Below are 21,512 nucleotides of genomic sequence, written 5' to 3' on the forward strand. Positions count from 1 at the left end.
TGGAGTCTCTTTTCTCATTTTCATACTTTCTCTTAGCCTATCTACCCTATTTCTTTCATTGCAGATATATGATCAAATATTTTTGCTTGTTCATAGAGGATTCTACTACTCTTAGTACAGAGACTTATAACAAAAATACCTATACTGAACACAAAATAACCGCAAAGTCAGTATCTCTCTCATTTAACGCTAGATAAGCCAGATTAAAAAAGCCCTCTAATAAATGCCTAAGTTGCAGAACCTAAGGCAAGGGGAGAAGCCAAACTCATATATGACTACATTGATGATCCCTCGATATATACTTATTTTTACGAGGAACATAGCGATCAATCACACAATAAGAATAAGTACTTTATTACTTGTATTGTAGCATGCTAATTTCCGACGAAATAATATTATACTGTAAAAAAAGATTTACCTCTTTTAGGAATACGAATCGCCAAGTGATTCACTATTTTTATGGGGTACAAATAATGCGTTACTGAATACAAGTTAATATTAACGTGTTTCCATTCTACACTAAAGATAACTCTAGAGAATTGGTGTGTTTCATCTTCCGCGACTCGACAAACGACCGTGAGCACGAAAATCGCGCCGCCGCAAGTAACGCTTTTCATTTTAACGAATTGTTTCTGAATATACCCAGTAGATGGCTTAAAACCACAGGAAATGAAACCGACCAATGAAACGCTATAGCTTTACAGTTCATCGTATTTGAACTTTCATTCAGAAGAAGGGTATACAATTTCTGTTGGTGATGTTTGTTGAATTGGTTCCACGAAAATATTGTGATATCAAATGAGTGTGATTACTTTTGGATGTTCATCATGACCGTTATTTTTAACTTGGACCAATATTTAATTGTTTTATTATAAAAGGCGGAAAAAAACCTGTTGCGTTTTGAAATGGAAATATGAGTGAGTTTGAAATGAGGTTATTTAATTTGATGTTTCTAATAAATTTGAAAATGCGTTGATTTTGAAATTCATAACTATTATTTTTACAGTAGTATAATTGTATTTAGAAGGAATGGGTCCAATGACTAATGATAATGACAGCCTACTTGCTGAAAAGTTAAGAAGAGAAGACCCAGAGCAATATCATACCTTGATCCGAATGCATTTGTCATTCTTGCTCGACCTAAATACTGACGAGTAAGTGTAACGTTTCGAATTTTTTTAGATATCGTTTTTCATCACTTGACTTCTTTTCCGTAGCTCATTTTTGCTACATGGCTTTTAGGTGAGTTTGGGTTTTCACCTTCAGATGAGGGTTGTGAAGTGTATAATTGGCTTTTGTTTTTGTGGGCCTAGAACTAATGCAATTTTTGTCATAAGCAATTAAAGTAATTAGTACTGGCTAGTAATTAACAAGAGCGAGCTAAGTAAATGGCCATTTCAGTAAGTTCGGCGAATTTTTTGCTAATATTTACACCTATGAGTAAATAACTTTTTAATTTACACACCATTCCCATTGCAATTTGCATAATTTTTAATGCTACTCTGTACGCTTTTATTATAGGTGTGATTCCGCTTCGGACAAAGTTAAAAGCCGTGCGTTAAAATGGAATTTGCTTCCATTTGCCAAAAAATCAAAATCTCAATCAAAAGGTGTCATGGAAGGAGCGCCATTAACGCAAGAAGGAATCTGTCAAGTATACCAGTTAATCGAGTATTTAAGCAAAGAGCAAAGTAAGCAGAAAATGAGTGTTCACTCTGTTAATTTTGTAAAATCCCTGACAAATATCATGTTTGGCTCCATGTAACTCTTCAATCGCAGAGTAACATGCCAAAAAATTGGCTATTTAATAATGTCTCCCATTACAGCACCATGTAGTTCTTAAAGATAATTTGAATTGAGTAAAATGAAATGAGTCTTTCATGGTGCTTGGAAAAATTCTAATTGAGAGGGATGGTAAAATGTTACCGGAAATAACAGCAAAAATGTAAATACCTCGTTTTTAGTGGCAAAATTTTTTTGAAAAAATAATTGGTGTTGATCAGAATACTGTGTACAAAACCATCTGGGATCAGCATGGTGCGGTGGCTAACATACAGGCTTCCCACCAAGAGAGCTCCGGTTCAAGTCATAGAGACAAAAAGTATTTTCAGAGGTGTCACGGTTCCTACTTGAGGTGCTTTGTGGAGAGCACTTTGAATGTGTTCGATGTCCATCAGATGGGCCATTAAACTGCTGACCCCTTGGTGCATGTGGACAAGAGTAGGCTAATGCCAACACTGGGTTTCTCTCCACCCTTCCTTTCCCATCCATTCCTCATGGCGCGAATGACTTCAGCTGTCGGTCACCTCCCAAAAAAAATTATTACAAAACCTTCCAGTTGCCAGACTTTTGTATGGACAAGGTCTACAAACAATGCAAATTTTTGAAGGCTTAAATAGGGATTTTATATGAATGCATCCTACTCTTGCTGAAATGTGCAAAATTATCTTGATAGTAGTAGTATTTAGGGGAGGCGACCGACAGCTGAGGTCATTTGTGCCACAGGGGATGGACAGGAAAGGATGAAGGGTGAAGAGAAACCCGGCGTCGGCATTAGCCTACTCTTTACGAAAGGCGCCAAAGGGTCCGCAGTTTAACGTCGCATCCGTCACACACATACATATACCTGGTAACTACAGGACTCGGCCCAATCAGCTGTGTCGTGCCCGGTAATGGGAGAGGCATGGCTTCCTCAATCGTCATCTCATGAAACCCATGCAGAAGAAAACCCAGACCCAGAAGATGAAGACCAATTTAGTTTGAATAGGAGCTTAGAATGTTAGTACAATGTTTAGTACAGAAGAATTAGAGAATATTAAGCATGAGATGGAAAGAGGAAATATAGATATTTTAGGTTTATGCGAGGTGAGATGGAAGGATAGTGGGGATTACTGGAGTGATAGTTATGGAATAATGTAAAAATGGAAGGATGAGAACCAACGAATGGTGCCATAATATTGAATAAAAAGGTAGGAAAAAGCATAGTAAACATAGAGCAAGGAACAGATTGAATATTACTTGTAGAGATAAAAGCAGAAACGACAAACTTGGTTATTATTCAGGTATACATGCCACCGAGCAATCATAAGAAGGAAGAGGTTGATAGGATATACGATCAGTTAGAGGACATAATCGCATGTGTTCCTGTAGGGAAACATTTGATGGTGATCAGCAATGGGAATGCGATGGTAGGCAAAGGAAGAGATGGCGATGAGGTGGTGTACTATGGTTTAGGCGCAAAGAATGACCGCGGAGAGAAGGTAATTGAGTTCTGTAGAAGATAGGGGTTAGTCATCCCCAACATTTAGGTTTAGACACTACAAAAGGCATAGGTATGCATGGAAAATGCCAGGTGACTCAGAAAGGTTTCTAATTTTGTCCTAACATTTTATCAGAGAAGGTTAAATTATATTCTGTTTGGACACAGGTTTATGAACAGTGACCAATTCGCACAGCTTCCCAGGAGGGGATGTGGACTCCAACCAGAATTTAGTTGTTATGAAGTATAGCGTTCATTTCAAAAAGATAAGGCTGGGGCAATGGGTTAGGCAATGGAAGGTAGAAGCATTAAATGGAATAACAAGGAAGGAGTATCAGCAGGCTGTAGAGAAAATCATGGATGACGGTAAATAAATGAGTACTATCGAAGAAAAATGGGAATCTATTGAGAAAAACGTATCGAAAGCTGCAAAAGAAACTATAAGAACCTTTGACGAGAAAAGGACAAGGAAACCATGGATCACGGATGAGATGATTAGAAAGATTGATGAGAGAAGAAAATGGAAGAATGTAAGCTCAAAGCTAGGCAAAAGGAAGTACAAAGAATTAATAAAATGAGACGGGCAGCAAAAGAAGCATGGTAGAAGACACTGTGTGGGGATATGGAATGCTTGCAGAGGAAGGGTGAAATTGTTTTACTCTACAGCAAGATTAAATCACTATCAGGAAGTAAGAAGGGAAGATCTGTGCTAACAGTTGGAGATAAGTCTGGTAAGGTTGGCACAGAAAAGATCCAAGAAAAATGGAAGGAATGTATAGAAGAACTGTACGGTAAAGAAATTAAATAAACATTAAAATAGGAGGGCAAAAACTAGAGCTGGTAGAACAGTTTACATATCTCAGAAGCATTTTGGACCAACATGGTCAAATTAGTAGGGACGTAAGGAAAAGAATTGCACTCGGGAAAGAGGTATTCACAAGGAGGGGGGTCGATGAGAGGGAAGTTGAGTAAGGATATCAAGAAAAGACTTGTCAAAACTTTGATGTGGAGCATAGTATTTTACAGTGCGGAAACAGGGTTACTGAAGCAGGAGAATGGGCATAGATTAGAGGCTTTTGAAATGTGGGTGTGGAGAAGGTAAAATGGACCCAAAGGAAAACGACGAGTACGTGATAGGTAAGGTGGGCAAGGAGAGGAGATTGTTGGTAGAAACAATAAGGAGTCAGAAAAAAGGATGAAAAGTATATTGATCGGCAGTGGGATATTTAAGAGTGTAACAGAGGGGAGAATGTTATGCAAACGAGGAAAGGAAAGGAACAGGATAGGGATGTTGGACGGGATGAAGGGAGGAAGAAAGTACTCAGAGATGAAGAGGGACTTTTTGTAGAGTAATATGTTGGGTTGTCTTTTGCTAGTAGTAACAAAATATTAATATGGTAGTTAAGTCTATCCAAAATCTACCTCAATACGTAACTACCAAAAAAAAAAAGTGTTCTGTTTGAAGAGGACGTATGACAACTGTCTTTGGTATGCCTACTTAATGACAAACAGAATCATTACTATTCAGAAACAGAACAGCAAATAAAAGAGCAAAAGCTTGAAAAAAAGTTACCCAATTGGGGAAATGGACCAAAAGGAAAACAAATGAGGAAGTACTAGGTATGGTGGGCGAGGAGAGGGGTTATTTGGGAGAAATCCTAAGGAGGCTGGAAAGATGAATGAAGGAGGGCGTGTTGCTTGGCAGTGGGATGTTGAAGGCTGTAATAGAGGGGAGAATGTTAGGCAAATGAGGAAAGGGTGGGAGCAAAATAGGGATGTTGGAAGGGAGGAAAGGAGAAAGGTAGTACACAGAGGTGAAGAAGGATACATATATATAATATACACATATATATTTACATATATAAACACATTTGTTTTCTCAAAAATGAAAATATGGCGAGTTTTATGCATATCTATAATCCTATATTTTTTTACAATTTTGTTTAGGTATCCAACAAGAGGGTATCTTCCGTAGAAGTGGAAAGTTAAGACGGCAGCAGGAATTGAAAGCCCTTCTTAATCAAGGGATTACCCTTGATTTAAATGCAGGCAATTACTCTGTCCATGACTGTGCATCGGTTTTAAAAAACTTTTTGGCTGAACTACCAGAGCCTCTTCTAACTGATGCACATTACCCAGCCCATTACCAAATTGCAGGTATGTAAAAATAGTTGGCACATAGGGAAATACTTATAGTTAGCAGTAGAAAGAAATGGTCACCCGGCCAATTCATCACGTTTTGGCGAAACATTGTGTTCTACAATCCTTAAATATGGCTGGAATGGAATCGCCTTTACATTTTTTGGGGTGGGAACTATTACTGATTTCACTAAGTCTTCCAGTCTAATTCCTCCATCAAATGCTACTCCATGCTGTTCCTTTCTCATTCCCATAAACCCTTGAGTAGTTCCATAGGGTACAATCTATCTTCACAGCCTTATTTAATTTCATTTGCCTTAATACCCTTCCTTCTCACAACCAAGTATGCCTGGGCCTATGCTGTCTTCTTTGGCACATTACTACAGACTACATTTCCTCCTACTCTACACCTAGTTGCTGAGAAACATCTTTCACTACTAGGCTATATTTTATCTTATAGACTCACCATTTGTTTCACACTTGAGATTGACCACCCATTTACACTTCACAACCGGCCGACCAACAGGTTTATCAACTATAGTCCAAGATTTATTGTCTCCTTTCAATTTATCATTTATGGCATCCTTCTTCTCAGTACCATTTGGTCCAGGATATGCATCATCTTCTGTCAAAGTAGGGCTACATAATTTTGTGTGATACATTGTAAAGATTAGTTGATGCTGTTTCCTTTGAGCCTTGACAAAATTTCAGGGCTGCGAAATAAATTCACCGCAGTTGTCATGCCTCAACTTTTTGCTTGTTTTTATACATAAGTTTAGGACAATAGCACGCATGCATAAAAAGAAGTGCCAACAAGCCCCTCCTAATATTGGAAAAAATCAGCATTACATGGAAGTACAATGCATAAATAACAATGAAAATTCTGTGCCAACTTCAGAGAAATTCTTTTGGAGAATTCTTGAAATTATATGAAATGGTTAGTAAGATAGCCATTGAAAACAAGTAAATAATTGAAATTTTGAGATATTTCCCATTGCTGCAACAAAGGACTGAAATTTCCACCAGATTATGTTCTGGTAGTTTATTTTAATGTCTTAAGTAGGCTTAAAAAAAACCATAAACACAGTCATCAACCCATAGGCTGGTGTTGGTAAATTTTACCTAATACTAAGCCCAATAGTATGTGGAATTTGCACATCAGGGTAGGAGGGCCAGATCCTTTCCTTGTGCCGCGTATGATTTCCCAAAAATTTCCAGTACCTGAAAAATCTCAGATGATGCTGAGGGCACCCAGGAATTGGACTTGGGCTCTCCAGTCAGTTGTCCAACGCTCTACCCATGGACTGTCGCGTCCCCCAATCAAGCATAAGGATCATGATTTTGAAAAATTCATTATTATAAAGATTCCTCTCCTCAAGTCTATGTTTTAATCTCTTCAGCAAACTTGTTTTATGCTAACTGAATTGGGCATGTAAAATGTAGTATCTTATTGTTTCCCAATGTCTGGGTATCTGGATTGTCAAAATTCAGATTGAACTTTTAGATCAATTTAACTGGATATCTGGGGGAGTGCACCTAAAATTTTTTTTAGGCAACCATCTAGATTCTTGGATACCCTAATCCCTGTGTGCAACCCAAGGCCTTAAATTTTATTGTACAATACCAAAGGAATGAGTGTTTGCTCTCGGGGACAGAATTGAGGAAAGTGCACAATTGATGTAAAATTTACAAAGCATTGGGTGCACGAAGTAAATGCTCACCGTTGCATACAGAAAGCCATTCCACTTAATCTTTTTTTCTGTGTGATGCATGAATATGCATTTCCATGCAAAGATGAAATTTATGATGATGAATTCTAGTTCTTAAGGGACAGTGATAAATTGTTGTAGTTGTATGTTTGAAATCATTTTGATAAATCAAAAAAAAAATATTTCAAAAATTCAGTTACATTCATGCATGAGGCATTCTTTTTTCCAAGCACAAAATGCATCACAAGTGCAGTTCATTTAGGTATCTTCTGGATCAGATGATTAAAAGATTCCTAGAGATAAAAAATCTAGTGATCCAAAATCCCTTTGTTTTGATTTAGTTTCATCTATGAATGTATAAGTACCTTATATATTGCCTGCAGTTGAATTTTCTTATTTCACAGTCAGTTGCATTAAAATTGCAGCTGTTACCAAATATCACTAGCTAATATTAGACCTAATTTTTACAAATTCAGACTTCACTTCCATTTCCCAGGATAACCATCCTCTACTATCGTGTGATCCCCTTCTTCTTGCCAAAAATGTTTCCCTTCAACTGCTATGTCCAATGCAGGTAATTGATTGTATGTTGTGCAAATATGACTTTAAAAAATGAGATTATTTTGCTCTGAATATTAACTGGTGCTATGAACTTGTTGATCTAAATACAAATGAGACTTTTAATAACTTTAATGATATTCTTGCTCATGACATCCAGTTGTTTACTCCAATTATCACTGAAAAACTAGTAGTTTTTCTAAGTGGTTTAGCTTTGAATTGAAAAATTTAATTGGTAGGAAGAAATTGCAGCCCAAATTATATGAACAAATTGGATTGCAATCTGATTTTGCTAAATGTTCACTGTTAAGGTCTAAATGCGCAAAATTAATAAGGAATTGTTACAAAAGATACATAACACAACTCGATTCAGCTATCCAACATAATCCAAAACACTTTTGGTATCATGTCAGCAGTGTGAGGAAGATGGACAGACTACCCAATGAAATGCTTTTTAATGATCTTTCTGCTTGTTCATATGATGACAGCAAACCTTTTTGCAATGTATTTATCATCTGTGTATGTAAAACATGATAGTACTCCTCTACACAATTTTCATGCTCACACCTATATTTCTATGTTATCTATAACAATCTCAGTAGAAGACATCAAAACTAAACTATGCCAACTTGACCTCCAAAAGGGCTGTGGTCCAGATGAAATCCCAGCCCTACTTCTGTGTATGTCTGGTGCCATTAATTTATCCTTTGTATGTACTGTTTAATAAGTCTCTCACTGGATTTTTTTCTGGCGCACTTAAATCCACATATATAGTACCAATACATAAGCAAGGTAACAGAAATAACATGTCTAACTGTTGTCCGATTGCCAAGCTCTCAATAATAGCACAAGTCTTAGAATCTTTGGGTGTAGATAAGATTACTCCTATCTTTAATATTATCACTATTCCTTAGCAGCATGGTTTCACTAAAGGAAGATCAACTCTCATTAATCTTTTGGTTTTACAAAAGTGTCTTGTAGAAGTTATGGAAAAAAGCTTACAAATGGATGTCATATATACTGACTTCAATAAGGCTTTTGATACTGTTAGTCATGAGCTTCTTCTTAGAAAGTTGGACGCATTGGGAATGAGTGTTACCTTACTTGACTGAATGGAAAGTTATCTGACCATCAGAGAAGTTGTAGTAAAAATTAATGCATCTAAAAGTAAATGTTTTTATCCATCATCAGGTGTTCCCCAAGAATCCCATCTGGATCCACTATTATTTAACTTATTTATAAATGATATTATAATGACAATAGACCCAAATCCTTTTCTTTCGCATTCTGATGACTTAAAAAAAAATTTCACAATTCAATCAATCGATCAGCACCTAACTCTGCAAAACTGCCTTTATAGGCTTCAAAACTGGTGTGAACATAGCTATCTGTCAATTTAAAAAAATGCTATTCTGTTACGTTCAGCTGGGAAAGGAGTCCACAGCATTATGAATATAGACTAAACAATAATCCTCAAAAACTCAATATTCATACACTTGAATGTGTTCAAAGAAATTTTGTGTGCAAAATTTCATTCAAATTCAATCTTTACAAAGATCTTTATCGTTGCCATACAATGTTACCTCCTTGCATAAACATCAAAAAATTAATAACATAACTTTTCTTTATAAATTACTGCATAACAAGATTGATTCCTTAGAACTCCTAAGGGCAATATCTTTACAAGTACCTTCACTTAACTCAAGGCATGAAGCACACTTGAAGTTAGATATCTTGCACAAAACTATGCTTAGTACTTGCCTATAAGCCAGATTATGAGAGATGCCAACAGTTGTGATTATATTGACCTACTTTCTATCTTACCAAGATCCCTTGAAAAAATGTTATTAAAAATATGGGAAGAATTTTAGAATGCGAATTATTGCTCTGTGGATATCTGTACATGTCAATGATTTGTTCCTAATGCCCATTAGGAAAATTTTCTCAATCGATGCCACAAGGTCTAGTTAATAACTACTGCTAACATTTATTATTTTGTACCATCATCTGGCCTGTAACTGATACCATATTTTTAATATTCTGTTTCCATTTTTCAATTCCAATATTATTTAATATTGATATTTTGTGTACGTTAATTAACTTCACTAGGTATGTTTGCGTTCCTGTATACCTTCTGAAAATGTCTTTCGTGTATTGCAAATAAAAATTCTTCTTCAATTTTAAATTATATTTTTATTCTCAATAACTAGTATGTAATTTGTACCCATTGTAAATGCTTTTTATGATTGTGGAACCAATATATGTTTTTTGCCTTTCTTTGTGTAAAAGGGTTATTCCTGTTAACTAAATAAATAAATCAGGTGGCCAAATAGCACACTTCTGAGCAATCAGATAATAGAACCATCCATCCAATGTAACTGTCAAATATTATTGTGGAGGTACTGTTTTAAGAAATATGGATGGTAGTTAGTCATTCCGCTTATCTTTTATTTAAATAAAAATTATCTTTGTGATACGCCGTAATGGTCTTTAAGGATTTAAACATATCTCCTGTCTCTTTCAAACAGTGTTGTCACTGATACTGTAGACTTGTTCAAGGTTCTGTGCCAGAATAGCTATTCCAAGTATATATTAGTGTAGTTATTTTTCTTCAAAACTGATAATTTAAAGAGGCATTAAAAATGTGTGGATGAAATTTGTTCTAGAAATGTGTGCATCCAGTGCAGATGGAAAATCTGATGGAAGATTGCTTACGGCTCTCCAGCTCCTTTTGCTACTCCTTCCGGCTGAAAATCGTGTCCTACTGAGTGACCTACTCCGTCTTCTTCATCTGACAGCCAGCTATCAGTTTGTCAATAGAATGTCTCCAGAGAGTTTAGCTACCCTCTTTACCCCACATTTGGCATGCCCCCGTAAGGTATGTGCTTTGAATTTTTTTGTTTACTTGACTGATTAAATAATTATCACAATTAACAAAATGTCACATATCAGAATGGGATTTCTTTTCCTGGAGCATATCCATTAGAGTTCCAAGTAGTGATTAAAAAATATGGCCCTCCCATTCAATGATAAACATATTTTCCACCTACTGTTCAGTCTCTGAAAGCAGTGTGAAATTATACATTTTAAAATTTGGTCTGTTGGGTCGGTTTCAAAATTATGTGCTAGACCGTTCATTCCATGGTCTGATGTTATTTTAAGAATGAAAATGATGAATAATTAAACTACCATGAACAAATTATGAATGTTCAAACTATATTTCCTTTCCATAAGTGCTTTCATTTTTGTTGGTAAATAAAGCTTACCGTCGATCCAACTTCGAAAAACTTTCTTTGAACCATTGCGAGGTATAGCATGTCCAGCATGTGTATCTACATTTTGCACTTCGTGAATGCGTCTTGGATTTTCCTTCACAGATGCCACCGGAGGCCCTGCACACAAACTCCCAGATAATGTCACGTGTCATTGCTTTCATGATACGTCAAGGTGCTACTCCTCTCTTTTCCATCCCACCCCAGTTAGCCACAGATATACGTGCTTACTGGGCTCGGAAAGAGACCAATGAATCAGAGCCGTCCAAAAAGGTAACAGTTGAAGCATGTCCCTGTCGGTTAATGCTCTCCTCATTTGAATCAAACCTCTCACAATGATGACATCCAGGGTCCTCCAGTGTGTTTAATAATGAAATCTCTCTCCCTGTCCAACTGGCCAGTCTGAAATCTTTCCCGTGCAGGTGGACGTCAGCTGTGGACTCAAGGGTGAGAGAAAGGTGGGAGGGGAGTCAGCCGAAGTGAACACAGTGTTCAGTTTTGTGGATCGGGAGCGAACTGCTCAGGCCCATCACTCCAATCCCACTGAAGCAGCCCTCGCACAGTTGTATGCTCACATTCGCTCCTTGCCTGAGTCATCAGAGAAGCGACGCCTGGTCAAGCAGTTTAACAAGGAGTCTGGTTTGGGGACACCTCAACAGCCCTATGCACGCATCCTAAATGCTCGTGGACGGAGTTTGGGTGATTCCATAAAGGTGTGAATCCATTTTATCAGTGAATTGTTACCGGGGTTAAGTACATGGTTATTCCTTAATTTGAGATTTCTCAAACCTTATTGTGATAGTGTGATTTTGAAGGTATTAAATTGTTTACTTTTCAGATTCCTCCTTAAATTTCTGCTGATTATTTGTTATAATTTTTTTAATATTTTCATCTCAGGGCTCAAAATTCTCAGGCTAACTAGCATAGATTCAGTTGTTGACAGTATGAAGAGAGAGAAGCCTTGGCCACAGGGGAAAGATGATATTAATTCTTTGTGGGTTACTGATTTGTAGTATTTGAGTAATAATGGTGCTGATTTAATAGGTCTGTCTTCATATAGGCCATATGATAAGTTCATTTAAATCCATAAGTCGTCATTGCCGCTTATTTGACCGTCTATAAAATGAGGCGAATCAGGTTTGGAAAATGCTCTGGCCGCATCAGATTTTGGTGATGCATAATTGATTGCCCATTGATCTAAGTTGCCTTTATTTTGCCCACAAAAACCTATTCTCTCTTTCAGAAACATTTATTTAGCAAAGGAATAAAGTGTGCAAAGAATGGAGTTCACCAAGGCCACTTTAATGTGCTTCAGCAAACATCATCAGATAAATCAAATGTGAGTTATGTGCGATGCCAAAATATAAAGTGTTGCAGGGGGGTATTATTTGCATGAATTGCATGTCTATGAGTGGTATTGGCTTCTAGCTTTTGGATGTCTAAAATGATTGATTGATTGCAAAAGTGTACGAAGTGAACTTGCTGTACATAATACTTCGGTAGTGTTATCCATCATAGTGACTTGCATTAAAATTTCACCTTTTCCCTAATACTGATCTTTAAGTTACCTGTAGCTCAAAAAGTGGAAATTATATTTGCACTGCTCAAGTGTCAATTTATTTTTGTAAGATTGTACATTAAACAAGGGTGGTTAACCGTAATCCTGTTTATATTGTATTCCCACTACACTGATGGGGTGGGAGAAAGTTTGCCAGTATATACATAATACATAACAGAATTCTCTGTTCATGTCATCCACAGAAGTTGAATCTCTTAGCACAGATTACAGAGTATGTTTTACCTTGGATTTAAGTTTGCCAAGGAATTAGCATCACGTCTTTGGCTTCTGCCCTGTAATGAAATTATTAGGTAAGATAAATGGGTTATATGGAAGAGCAATGCATGAAAACTGTAAGTTTGAGATAGTTGCTTCCCATACTAAGGTTCAAATTAAAATGAGGTTATCTTTTTCGAAACTTAAAAGTGATTCCACTAGTTTTAGTTCATCCAAATGCATGGTACATATTTATGCACTTATTCAATCACTGGAGGAGTTAGTTGTTGATCGCACAAGTATCTTATGGAAAGTAAAAAAGCACATCTGGTAGAGCATGCTTTCATTCAGTATCTTATTCTCCTTATTTTGTATGTGTTCGTACACATCGATTGACTGCAACATCATCATTTAAGATAACTACAACTGAGATATGCTCTGTGATGATTATGGTACTTAATTAGTAAACGTAGTTTATTCATATAAACTGTGTAGAGTATTTTTCACTGTAGTACTCATCACAATAGTCTGTTATGTTGACTATATTGATAAAGTTTCTTCTAATTCTCTTATCTCCTATTTTCTTTTGCACATCAACTTTAAAAATTAAATCACTCATCCCTTTACATCCTCCTCATTTTGTGACTTATGCTAATCCAAAATGAGAAGTTCCTCAAATTGGAGTTGCCTCATTAACTCAACTATTGACTGCAAGGTTAATCTATTCAATGTCAGTATTCAAATGTATTATGAATCCAGTATCAAGTGTATTAATATTTGCAGACCTGGGAATACACTGCACTAAACTTTCTGTGCCCCCATGGATTGAGGGTACAGAATCCTATTACAAGGTTGTCAAAAATCCTTGAATCCTTTCAAACTGGAAATAGGAGAAGTTTCAAAATAAAACCTGGAATTGAGAGGTAAAACCTGAAATTTTGGAGAATTTATGTTATTTAATCAGAAAAAATAAAGTGAATTAGGAAAAACTAATGAATGTTTTGCAGAAAATGTGTAGAATGGAGTGATTAGGAGACTAATCCGCGACCTGTACATGTCTCAAGACTGCTCAAATGCAAGTGGGGAACGGAGAGTCCGGATGGGCAGTGTTAGGAAGAGGTGTAGGGCAGGGTTGTTCATTGTCACCAGTGCTGTTCTACGTATATGTGGAGGAAATGATTACAGAGTCATGGAAAGACCTGGAGGTAAGAATGAAAATAGGAGAGGAATTCGTAAAATTAGTTGCTGATGACCAAGCTCTTAATTTGTCCGTCAGCCAAGGGGTTGCAAGCATTGCTGAGTGAATTATTCAGTACGATAGATATGGGATGAGAATAAATGTAAATAAAACAAAAGTTGTGTGGTTTTCCAGAAAGAGAAAGGCTAAGCTAAACATTAAAATAGGAGGGCAAAAACTAGAGCAGGTGAAATAGTTGATATATCATGGAAGTATTTTTGGACTGAAATGGTCAAAGTAATTGGGACGTAAGGAATAGAATTGTGTTAGGCAAAGAAGATTTCACAAGAAGGAGAGAATTGATGAAAGTGAAGTTGAGTAGGGCTGTTAAGAAAAGGCTCTTTAAAACTTTGATAAGGAGTGCAGTTAAGTACGGTGCGGAAACATGGTCATTGAAATAGGATGATAGGTATAGATTAGAGGTTTCTGAAATGTAGATATGGAGAAGGTGGACTGGTCAGAAAGGAAAGCAAATTAGGAAGTGTTAGGTGTGGTGCGAGAGGCAAGGGGATTGTTGGGAGAAATCATAAGGAGGTAGGAAAAATGGATGAAAAGAATATTGATGTTTAAGACTGTGATAGGGGGGATGATTTTGGGCAGACGAGGAAGGGGGGGCAGGAAATATACAGAGAAGGAGTTGATTGTGTAGAGTGGGATGTTGGGTTGTGTTTTGTTAGGCAAGGCAAGAGAGTTATTTGGTAGTCTTATGTCCATCCAAAGCCTACCTTAACCAGTAGATTACCTAAAATGACAACCATTTCAATTTCGATTGAAATTCTCTTGCCTTAAACCTTACAAGACTGAGCCAATTATAATTGGAGGCACAGGAAATCCATGAATATTAATGCCATCCTTCACTATTTTTAGAGTCAGGGAGTTACTGTTTTCCTGTTAACACCATCATGCACACTAAATCGAGATCTATTGGCCTAATCACATCAGACAGCAATTGATATCAACATTTGTTTTCTATAATGTAGACTATTGATGCATTGTATTGAATGGTAGCCATTCTTGTTGCAACCAAATTTTATTAAAAATCAATACAAATGTGTATGTAGCCTCTTAAGTTAAATGTGTGTGTTACCTTTCTAGGAACATTGCTAAATAAGGTTGCTATCCTTTTATCCAAAAATAAATTCAAAATAACATTTTCTAGTCTGGCCATGCTTTTATCATTGCAATTTAATAAATAAGATAATTTTGGCAAAATAAAGGAAATTGGAATGCATAGATTGAATTGTGGATGGTGTATCCAGGTTAAATCGAATTTTTTTCAAATCCAGACCAAACTTAAAAGAGAAGTGGGGACAGATGAACCATCAGCATGGTGAAACGTCAAAAAACATTTGGCACACAAATCTAAGTTGTCTTAATTTCTTGCACATCAAATCAAACTGTCATAAACTAGATATGCTGGAGAATTTTGAAGTGGTTAAAAAGTTTCAAGTGAAGTAAAAGTAGTTAAGAGTGGCAACTTTCGTATGATTTCTCAATCATAAACCACTTGCGGAATAAAATTTCTGCACCTATCCCAAAACTGATATTTAAGCTAAATGACAAAGACATCATCTTCCCTCTTACATAACCTCCTAACCCCTTAATGCCCACCACCTTACTAAATCTCAAGGTGAATAATTTTAATTCATTAAGGTCTTTTTGGATTGAGCGTGCCAATGATTTCACATCAAAATGATTTGTAAAAAAGGAAAAAACTGGATAATTAAAAAATCTCTTGTTGTATCCTCCCTGTTATTGTTGTCTAGTTAGCCTGGGACATAGGGATACATTGTAATGGCTAAGTGCTGAAGAATATTATAGTTCATATTTTGGAAGTATGAAGCTGATGATCCATGGTGGCCATAAAAAGAATTTCTTCTACTACAGATTGCAGCTATAAATGCAGAGAAAGAGGATTCATCTTACATTTGATGTTTATAAACACGAAATAACATGTGATACTCTCAATATTCCATTTGTGCAGGCCATGTGCCATTCCAGTGACAATCATAAGCACATTTGTTGACAATTATTCCTTAAATTGGTGAGTTTGGTATATTATTTCACCTGTGGTATATCCTCCAATGCAATATGGATTTATACTAATCCCATTGGTGTCAGCATTAAAGTCATGCACTTGTAATTTTCTAGTAGTTTATTCTTTTATCTTCATGTCTCTGCCAGTGACTCCCAGCAAAGGCTTTCTAATAATCATATTGCACTTTCTATTCCTTCATTTCAGATGTTGATAAGTTAGCTTTCTTATAAATTTTATTTATGACACAAATTAGTCTTCTCCATGCACTGGCATTCAAGGCTTATTCTATGCGAGGTGTAACTAATGGTCATTAACCATTCCCTTAATATCCCGTTCAGTTTTTCCTAATTTTCTTTTATATAGTACTGCTTAGTCCTATAGTTCAGATGATATTTCCATCTAATTATAGAGTAACAATCAAGTATTTTATATGGTTTTTTATGCTTGTGTCAATTGCTCAAAGACAGTAGATGCGAGGGTGATGGGATTTCAGATGCACAAAGAGACTTGACTCCCGATGCCAAGAAATATTATCATTGAGATTGATTGCAACAATCTCGCATTTAGATTTGCTTACTCGGTCATACACTTTTATTTGAATTAGTTTTGCTTACAATAAAAATATAAATGCATAAATTTATATATTTATTTATTAAGGTAAAAATTATTAATTTCAAGAGTTTTTATAAGAAAATGGATTCATTTAAATTTGTGATTTCAGTATGTGAGCTACTTAATTTTGGGACAGATTTCGTGAGCAAGATTTTTCTACCCTTTGATAAGTATGAAGCATCCAGATTGTCATCACTGTTGCCTACTCAATACCTAATTCTGAAATACCACCTATTGAATCCTTATATTATTTTTACAGTAGTCTATCATATAAGTAAGTTTGGAGGGACAGAAACGCACCTCTATATAAATTTCTTAACTTTACCCATCAGGACACCCTGATACCCCTAACTGCATCAAACTGTTCTTCATTTCTGCATACATTCTATCCCCCTTCATTCCATTCTACGTTTAATCCTTTTCCACTCCCTCTATCATATTCTCTATCATCTTTCCTCCATCAAATCCTTCAGCATTAAATCACCTATCCAAATGCTCTTCATTCCCCTTTCCTCCCTCCTTTACATTCTCAATCCTCTCTCCTCACCCACCATGCCTTGTATCATTCTTCTGTAGGAAACTAAAATAAAATGTATTATGGAGATTAGGTTTTGAGTGGATTAGCTCTCCATTCACTTGGTTTATTGTTCGGTGACTGTAGGATGTATTAATTTGTTTGAGATCAACATTAATGGTCATAATTAAATACCACTGTGTAAATTTTAATGCAAAAATTTTAATTCACTGACCATAGCATAATGGATATCACAGATTTTCACCAAGTCTGAACTAAAATACTATGCAAATTTTCCTTGTGGGTTCACTTTTGCTTTTTCAACCTATCTCAATATATTTTACATGCTCCTGAATAAGTACAACTTAATTTTGTTACATGATGTATATAATGTGCTCTTGTGTTGGTTATACTATATGTGTGTGTCGGTTGATGGCATTTTTGCTGCTCTTATGGCTTGCATGCATTGTGGGGTGTTACATGCTTTCCAATTAACCTCATCAATATGGGATATGATTTGTTACATGCAAAGGGCTCCATCTCTCTAAAAGTGGTTTGGTGTTTTGCTCCGCGCTAATGAATTCCAATAACATGCTTAATCATTTCCACTTCTACTAATGCATAACAAGTGCATGCTACTTTTGTCCTTGTCCTCCATTACAGAGCCCAGATGGCGCTCCCACTCCCAAGCTGATGATGTTTCAGAAGAGCAGGGATGAACTGTCACCACTGCCACAAGCATCTTTTTGCTTCTCGTCCCAGTCACCCTCAAGCATGGATGAAAAGGAAGGCCTTTTACATATTTCTCAGAGGAAACTTAAGTTTTCCGACTCTGTGTCTTCCCAGAAGAGTTGTGAAGTCCATGAATGTACAGACCAGAAAAGTATCTCCAAGATCAATTCACCCTGTGCCAAATTCCTGCCATCAGAAAATCAACAGCCAAATGTTGAAACTAGTCAGCTTAGTAAAGGAGAAGATAGAGTATCAGCTCTGATTAGAACACCCAAGATCAGTATTACACCTTCTAACAAATGGAGCAAGATGGGGAAGGAGTCTGTTAATGATTCCACAAATTCCAAAGACCACTCAAAATTAAGTTCCCACTTAATTTTGCCCACCAAGGAAAGTGAATTCCTAAGTCCATTGCATCAGCATGCAGAGAAGTGTTATAATTGGTTACCAGGGCCCAATCAGAGTCCTTCAAGTAAGGAAATGTTGGATAAGCAGCTGAAATCACACTGCTCTGAATTGAGATCTCTGGTGACCAGTACACCTGCAAACCATATCCCCAGACGCTCAGCAAGATTAAAAGCTAGAAGCAGCATTGAAACCAGCTTGCTCTGCCACCAGACCAGTTGTCTCTTGACACCAGTCACCAGTGAAGAAAACAGCTCCATGTCTCCCATAACAAAGTCAACTCAGAAAATGTCAAAAGCTATGCAGGTAAAGGTTTCCAACTTTCTCTTCACGTCATGATCTTTTGGTCCATGACACCCCATCTTAGCTTGAATGCTTATTAATCCTCTATGTGCAATCCGTTTTGTCTCAGAGTTAATTATCCTTTTTTCTACAAAGGTAAAGGACTCTTACTAATCCTTGTATGTGCATTCCTTTGAATGGGAAATGGAATCATATGAAACTTGGGAACTCCTAATGTTGAAATGGGCCACTAACATCAATACATGTTTCATACATCTGCATGTAGGTTGGAAAACTGAGATTAACATCTCCAACCACCATGGATTGTATTGAACTAATTTCTGCTAACTTTCCCTTTAGTGACAATGGTATGAACGGAAGTGGGAATGAGCATCACAACTTATTTTCTTGATTTCCAAGATCCCTGTCAAGGCGAATGATTTTTATGCTCGGAAATAGTAAAAGTGTTAATTTCTCGAATTTCAATGTTTCAGCACACTGCATGTTCAAATAGCGTGTGGCCAAGCTTGGAATATTTTTGGATCCCATTCATAACATTGTCAGCATATCTTTGTGGTATTATGCAGTCAAGGGTTACAAAAACTTACCATCACTTTCAGAAATAAGTTTTAAGTTACAGTACATACTAAGTTGTAGTGGTCCTGATTCCTTAAACATGTTCTAAATGGGACCTTGGAGCATGGGCAATTATTACTGAGTGTAGAAGCATCCTAAAAATCTGTTAAATATACATCAGAAGGAAACTTAAAATTAAGTTATTAATTTTGCCCATGGAAATTCCATTGGTCCATTTATGTTTTTTTTCTAAATTGCATGAGGCTTCTGATTTTTACATTACATATATCCTGCTGGCTGCATACTTGTCAAGTTTTCATGTGGACAGCTTAATCAAGGGAGCATTACCAAAGGAATGCATTTTTAAAAATCAATTCAATTTTTCCACGAGGACCAAAGATGTTGCCACATGTAAAAACTATGAGTATTTTGAACAAGTATGAGGATGCCTAAGGTTTTCAAATGGACAACAAACAAGTGTAAATCCTGTGTTTTGTAAATCCTGGCATTTTTAGCTAAAAATCTAATCGGTATATTTTTTTCCAAAGTGTATGTATAATATGCATAAAGTCTACTTGGGTTTTTCACCTAGTCAGATATTTCTCTGCTGATGTTTCAAAGGCTAATACGAACATTATTTTCCATTTGATGATTTCACATAACAGCGACAGTTAGATTTTGAAATGCTACCAGCAAAATACCTGACTTGGTGTAAATCTGAGAAAAGTTCATGTACAATTTCAGTTATGACTCAAGGATGGGTATAATGGGAATCAAAAAGCCGTATATAATAGTCTAAGGGCAGCACCTTGGGAGATAAATCAATGTAATTTGATGCTTTCAGTTTCTGCATTTAATTTCATGATTGCTGGAGACCAATACTTAAAATAAGTTCTTTGTGTATCAAATCCATTGAGCTTCTGTTGAATATTGATTTTCCATTTATACTTAGGGTAGTTTGCATTGATTTAATTGTATTTACCTCGCAGTAAAGTCATGAAATGCAAGATGCTGCAGAACCAATCTTTCTTCTTTTCACTTTTAACACTCAAAGCACCGAAGTCAAATGGATCATAAATCTGAATGCAAACATGCACAGTGAGACCCAGTGTTGTTGGGAGACATTGATGGGGCAGGGCTTAATACTTGACAGAAAACAATGAAAGATAAGTGACACATTTGGAAACTAGTAAGACTAATTGAAAGGAGAATGAAAGTGATACCCTGCAACTCTCACGGCACAAATTGCCTCACGTGCATGGAATGATGACATATGAATCTAACATGTATTTTGATGAATCACAATCGAGGAATAGTTGATGAAACAGGAAATTAAGCTTTATATGACAAAAGTTATTCTGTTTGTTTTTCCTAAAGGAATTTTGAATTACAAGTTACATTATCAATGCAATTTTGAAAAATGCATCCATTTAAATTGATTTTTATAAATATAGTGATCCTTGAAAACAGTATTCCGATCATTTTGCATAGTAAATAATGATTAATTATATTTCCTATTCACTTGTGATTGTAACATGTTCTCTTTCTTTTTAAGGAAACAATGATGACACCAAGAAGCAGGAAGCCAGTTCTTGTATTATCTGGTTCTAACATATCACATTTTCCTTCCATGGCTCACTGCATTCAAAGGCAAAGAGACGATAAGAGTATTCATTCCAGTATTCCATGCAAAGATGATGACATTCCCAGGCAAAAAACTCCGATTAAAAACGAAAGTATTAGGTCATCCTCTCAAAATATTCCCAAAGATGTTACCACTAGTACTCCATCCACTTCACAAAATGAGCAAGAGATGAATAATGATGATTCAGGGTCACTAACAAGTACTTTTGTTAACTATCTCCAAAGCAGAAGTATTTTAACTGCTAGCCCTATTGATCTGTCTTTCAAAGATGAAAACAGCTTTGATACAGTAGACTTTCAGTCACTTAAAAGTGGAAATCTTTCAGAGTCCCTCCTCTATTGCTTAGATGGTAATATACCATCACCATCCGAGAGTAGTACCAGTACAGAGAGAGATAAGATTTGCAGCTCGCCCTCAAATGTAAAGTACCATTTACGACCAAGGAAAAGGCAAAGTGCTGAAGCAGAAAATGATGAAACCCCAGAGGGTACTTATCCCTCATCATTAAAGAAATCAATTTCAGAAGCATGCCAAGCTCGCCAAAATCGGAATATTTTAAACGACAGGCCAAAGAACAATCAAATGTTTGAAACTTCTCTGTAAGTTTACGAGTACAATTAATTTTTACTTGTTACCAATGAGTTTTCCTCATTATTACAGTATTTTATCTATGAAAATCTGTCTGTGACAGATAATGTATAACCAAAACTTGTACAGCTGTCTTTAATGCTTGCTATACACTTTTACATTTTGTACCTTC

At 36.2% G+C, this 21,512-nt stretch overlaps 1 protein-coding gene across 1 annotated transcript; it reads left to right on the plus strand.

Moving 5' to 3' along the window:
- The first annotated feature begins 871 nt into the window (after window positions 1-871).
- Window positions 872-21,487, plus strand: RhoGAP54D (Rho GTPase activating protein at 54D). The gene is made up of 11 exons (XM_071591933.1): window positions 872-917; window positions 1,007-1,154; window positions 1,522-1,691; window positions 5,207-5,416; window positions 10,332-10,543; window positions 11,043-11,210; window positions 11,408-11,650; window positions 12,181-12,276; window positions 17,776-18,555; window positions 20,663-20,726; window positions 20,883-21,487. The coding sequence occupies exons 2-11, from the start codon at window positions 1,030-1,032 to the stop codon at window positions 21,353-21,355; spliced, it is 2,541 nt and encodes an 846-aa protein (XP_071448034.1). The 5' UTR covers window positions 872-917; window positions 1,007-1,029; the 3' UTR covers window positions 21,356-21,487.
- Window positions 21,488-21,512: the final 25 nt, after the last annotated feature.

The sequence above is a fragment of the Hetaerina americana genome, unplaced genomic scaffold (genome assembly GCF_022747635.1).
Source record: "Hetaerina americana unplaced genomic scaffold, ioHetAmer1.1.p SCAF_5, whole genome shotgun sequence".
Lineage (NCBI taxonomy): Eukaryota > Metazoa > Arthropoda > Insecta > Odonata > Calopterygidae > Hetaerina > Hetaerina americana.